At 26.5% G+C, this 5,609-nt stretch overlaps 1 protein-coding gene across 1 annotated transcript in view; it reads left to right on the plus strand.

The window, feature by feature from the left end:
- LOC108751806 (proline-rich antigen homolog) overlaps positions 1-1,841 on the plus strand; it is a 3,130-nt gene extending 1,289 nt beyond the window's left edge. Inside the window, exons 2-4 of the mRNA XM_018492218.1 lie at positions 601-894; positions 1,501-1,593; positions 1,698-1,841. Coding sequence (XP_018347720.1) covers positions 601-894; positions 1,501-1,569 — 363 coding nt within the window. The 3' untranslated portion in view covers positions 1,570-1,593; positions 1,698-1,841. The remainder of the gene's footprint in view (positions 1-600; positions 895-1,500; positions 1,594-1,697) is intronic.
- Positions 1,842-5,609: the final 3,768 nt, after the last annotated feature.

Raw genomic sequence — 5,609 nt, forward strand, 5'->3', positions numbered from 1 at the left:
GATTGAGCCCTCTTCAGATGTTAAACAAAGTGAATAGAATAAAAAATAGTAAAAAAATAAATAAATATAAATAAATAATTCTTGTCACAACAATCATAGAGCGCGAAAATGTGCAAACAAACATGAGTAAGTCAATGAGAACTGATGTATCTGTATAAGTAAAGAAGGTATAAAACTTGGCTATGAGACTTTACATCATTTTGACTGCTCATTCGTATGAATAATATTGTGCTCTACGTCTAGACCCTACCGAACTGCACATTTTCGCGCTCTATGATTGTTGCGACAAGAATTATTTATTTATATTTATTTATTTTTTACTATTTTTTATTCTATTTTATTTAACATTTGAAGAGGGCTCAATCCGGCAGCCGAAACTTGTAATGGTACTTTTTCTCCGAATATTTTTATATATTGAGATACTGAATAATTCTAGATGCTTTATCTACACAGCGGAAATGTTAGAGCAGAACTTATTTATTATAGTTTATTATTTATTTAACAAACTTGATAAGTTTTGTACTTGAAATTATCAGCTAAATTAACTATTATTAAACTTTTTTTTATTTAATTTTCTACTTTTTTTTTTTAAATTATTAGGCTCTTGATCGAAACAAAGTACCACCTCATTCAAAACCTCCTGACTCCTCTCATGGTGATGGTGGTGGCAATGGTCCTGACAATGGTGCAGGCGGTGGACCACAATCACCACCAGGCGGTGGACCACCATCACCACCAGGCGGTGGACCACCATCACCACCAGGCGGTGGACCACCATCACCACCAGGCGGTGAATCACCATCGCCACCAGGTGGTGGACCAGCATCGCCACCAGGTGGTGGACCAGCATCGCCACCAGGCGGTGGCGGTATACCCTTAGTAACAACGCTTTTGGTAAGGATTATGTAAAAAGAAAAAATTACACAAAAAATTATATTTATTATTAGAATACAAGAAATACATATACGAAAAAAAGATAAAAAAGTACATATGATTAAAAAGAATTTATTATATTATCAGCTTAAAGAATTCAAAGGTCTCAAACTTCCCCACTGGATAAAGATGAGTAGAGATATTATAAATGTGGTTATCTCCAACCAATCCAATAATGGATCTAAACACGAAAAAAAGCCCAAACTTTATATAGAAAGCATCCCTGGAAGTCTCAAAAATATTAATTAATTAATATTTTCTGGATAATTCATGATTGTCCTATGTATTAAATATATGTATTAAAAGTCTATTTTTTTTCTTTGAAGGTTACGTTTAAAATTTTTTTTTTCGGTATGAATACAGAAATTAATACCATAAAAAACTTTAGAAGTTTAAAAGTATCTTAATAATTATAAAATTTCACTAATAGTTTATTAAAATTAATACTTTTAATTAAACATTATAAAAATAAATAAATGAATAAGATTGTGTAATGCTTATAATAATAATAGAATTGAATAAAAATCATTTATCATTATTTATAAAGAATTTCTTTGAATGTTGCAGCAATTTTTATGTCCTTTACTACAACCAGTACTAGCAAGTTTAAGTTTAGACGGTCTTTGTAGAATGTAAAAAGAAAAATGAAATACGCACTATGTAAGTTATGAATATTTCCGAATATTAAACGTTACATTATAATGGATCTTTAGAAATATTTTAATAATTTCTAGAGTTTTGTATATGAGTTTATTTTCTTACAGGAAGGATAACTTCTATTATCGACATCGTAATGCATTGTTATAAAACATTTTATTTATTAAATTATATTATCATTATTACTATTATACATATGACTGGAATGCATTGTATCTCTTTTTAAACACATTTAATTTTTAAGTCGGCAAGTATTGCGTACATATTTTGCACTTCTAATAAATAGAATATTGAGCAATAAGATTCTTATGAAATTATTTCAAATATTCCATATTAACATTTTAACATAATATTATGTATAATACATGCATAATTAATTATCTAATAATGACTTTGTTATTAGGATTTTTTTTGTTCAAATAATATATTTTTTAATACATATGCTCTCTGATATAATTACATTAATATATAAGTGCTAAGAGACGAATTATTTTTTGGTTTTTCTTTTTTACTTATTCAAATTGTTATCTAAAATAAGAATGACGGAAAAATAAACGCGCTTATTGTCGTTGAACTAGAAATAATGTTAAAATAATATAAAGAATTCCACAATAATCACGAACGATATCGTCAGCTCAAAATACAAGTACAACAAGCGACAATTAAAAAGTTTTACCATCAAAAATAAATTTATAAGATTGTATGTGTTGAAAATAAATCTAAAAAGTGTTTTGGACTCAAATACACATCAATGTGTGTGTCATAGAATCTGTAAATATAGATAGAATAGTTTTGTATAGATAGGTTTTTAATTTATAATAACTTATTAGATAAGAATAATCATATGATTTTTTTGCAATACTGATGTACATACTTTGCGTTTTATTATCGATTTCTCGGAGCATCTCATATTAGAAGCACAATTTTTTTACTTTGCATTTGCTCACTTTTTACATTTCTTTAATTTTCAAAAAAAAATGGAATTTGAATTAAATTTTATATAACGTTATCTTAAAGCTTATTAAATTCCCTTCAAAATGACCTATTATTTTTATAAATTCAGCCTATAGACTTCTAGCATTTATCCAAAATAAATTCGGTATCTCATAATAGGGGCCTTTCCTCTATATCTTTCAGTATACTCACTCCATTTTTAATTCTTAAAAATTTTAAATTTTTATTAAGGACACAAGTGAAAGAATATTTTACGCCGAAAACAACAATTGATATAATCATGTTCCAAAAATCCATTTTTTAAATTCAAACAAGAAAAACCACATTTTATTCGCACTTCTATACATATTCGTCTCATACCGCATTGGCGAAATAGCATTGAAGATAAATACAGTCATCAGTATTTTAATAAATCAACGGCAATTATAAGAGCTTTTGTAATAATTATAATAATATTAATAACAGAAAGTTTATTAAACTGCTAAAACTAGTTAAATATTATATAAAACTAGTTAAAACTACTAAAACTACTAGTTAAATATTTTTGATGATATTTGTAAAAGAATGTAGGAAATAGGTTGAACGATTAAAAACAGATTATAAACAAGAAATTATTGTTCATTTAATTTTAATCGTAAAGCAGCTAATTGCGATGTACAATACAATGTATTAGAATACATTTTTGCTCATCGTATTATATATATGTATATTAGAGTCGTAACGTCTTAACTGTCACAAAACTATGCAGATAGCATAGGAAATAAATATGCTGACGCATAATTTTGTCTGTGTGCACTGTTAACATGAATAATGCATTAATAAGACTCGTCAAAAAATTTGTTTTGCTTACATATGCAGTACATGCAATAGCAAGAAATTGATACTTATTGTCATTTATTAACATGGACTGTGTGCACAAGTTGTAATAATTCTCATTGACTAAAGGTATATTTAATAAAATAAAAAGAAAAGACATGTTAAGATTTTATTTAATTTATGATTTTATTATCAGTTTGAATACATTCAACTTTAGAGTTTATAACTTTAGAAACATTTTCCGAAGAAATATTTTACATAAAGTTTTCTTATTCTTTCCCATGCAATCCAAGTAACATTTTATAAAAAGGTCCAACTTAAAATTATTCTCAGCTCTCTTAACAATTTTGTAATTTAAGTAGGGTAAGTCGGGGGAAGATGCCATGTCAGGTAAGATGCCATTTGTTAATATTTTCCATATTTATTCTTAGATAAGTAGCACGCTCGGTTTGTTCATTTGCAAGCGACGATATAACATTCACTGTTTGTTTTCAAAGATTGTGAATTTATCGAAGTAAATTGAGAAAGTACTGTTTTGTTAACATTTTACATAAAACTTAAAATTCACATTAATCATTTGTAGACTTTATTTCACAAACATGCAGTAGATTACATTGAAATTTAGTATCAAGAGAATTTTTTAACCTCTTATATGACAGCATATGTTTTTGATATAAAAATTTCTGATAATATTTTTTCTAGTCGTGTTGGGGTAAGATGCTATTTGTTAATACTTTTCATGTTTATTCTTAGATAGCATTAGTGGCGCGCTCGGTTTGTTTATTTGTAAGCCAGCAACGATATGACATTCGTTGTTCGTGTTTATTTTCAATTGTTAATTTTTAGGTAAGATGCTACTTTGTATGGTTTTTATTTTTTTATTGCGACATAAAAGTCTTATGAGATACATTTATGTAACTCAATCATAATAAATAAAACTAATTAAACTTTTCATTAGTTCTATATTCTTTTATCAATAATAGTTAAAAAAATATTGCAATCCAAATTTAACTATGACATCTTTATCTGATTTACCTTATGTAAAAATAATGGTTAATTTATAATAAATACATAATGTAGTAAATTATTATTTATTTATGTATGTATATATTTTTGTCTATCTAATAAAATATACTTCTATTACATTAAAAGTAAAATAATATAAAATTTTAGTTTTTATTTTGTTTTTGTGATCAATTGATTCGCATACTCGTACATCTATATAATTTGTAATATAGAGAAATATATCGAAAAAGGAAATAATATCGTAAACTGAAAGGAAATAAAAACACTAGGCATGTAAAATGAAGAAAAAACGTTGTAATATTACGGATGTCACAGTAAAAATAATAAGCAAAGATATTTAAAAAAAATAGAAACTGCGACAAAGAATGGAAGTATAAAAAGAGAGGATAGCAACAACCACGATAAGAATGGGCTATCTAAAAGGGGGTTAAGTAAGAAATGGCAGTAATAATGTAAAAGAAGAAAATACTAATCACAGTAAAGATAAGGCATAATTGCAATCATACGCGGAACCATAGCAATGAAAACCAAAATAAAAACTCCACAAGTCATGGTAAAGTGATAAAAACAGTGTCTCGCGCTACGTATTTCCTTAGCGCCAAGCTAAGGTAAGCTACTACTACCGTGTCTCTGGATATCAAAGATTCCGATAACAAAACGAAAAGCACAACTGACATTTATGTAATTATAATTCATTTTAATAACAATAATAATTATAACAAGCTTTATAATTTGACAACTATTTAATAAAAAAATACTTTAGGATAATGTTTTGAAAAGTTTTTGAGATAAGCTTCAAAAATATGCAATAAGAAATGAAGTTCCTTTAAAAAATTGAAGATATCTTTTATGATTTTTAAACTAGATGTTCAAGGTTAAATCAAGACATTACTTTATATTCCTCTTATAGTCACAAAACTTTTGTATATAAAATATTTTTCTCTAAAATTCTTTGCTTCTGAGGTATAAATTTACACTTTAACTGACTCACCCTGTATACATATGCACACATACGCATACATATATGTATATACAATTTTATATACAATATATGCATATATGCATGTATTAAATAAAGTCGCCGATATCAATAAATTTTATAAAAAAACACTATTACTTTTGAAACAAATTATTGCACTTTATTAATACTGACAGAAACATGATCCGTTCATAATTAAAAAAGTAAAATTCAAAATTTATAATTTATTTATAGTTTTTTTTTA

The sequence above is a fragment of the Trachymyrmex septentrionalis genome, unplaced genomic scaffold, assembly GCF_001594115.1.
Source record: "Trachymyrmex septentrionalis isolate Tsep2-gDNA-1 unplaced genomic scaffold, Tsep1.0 scaffold52, whole genome shotgun sequence".
In the NCBI taxonomy this organism is placed as follows: domain Eukaryota; kingdom Metazoa; phylum Arthropoda; class Insecta; order Hymenoptera; family Formicidae; genus Trachymyrmex; species Trachymyrmex septentrionalis.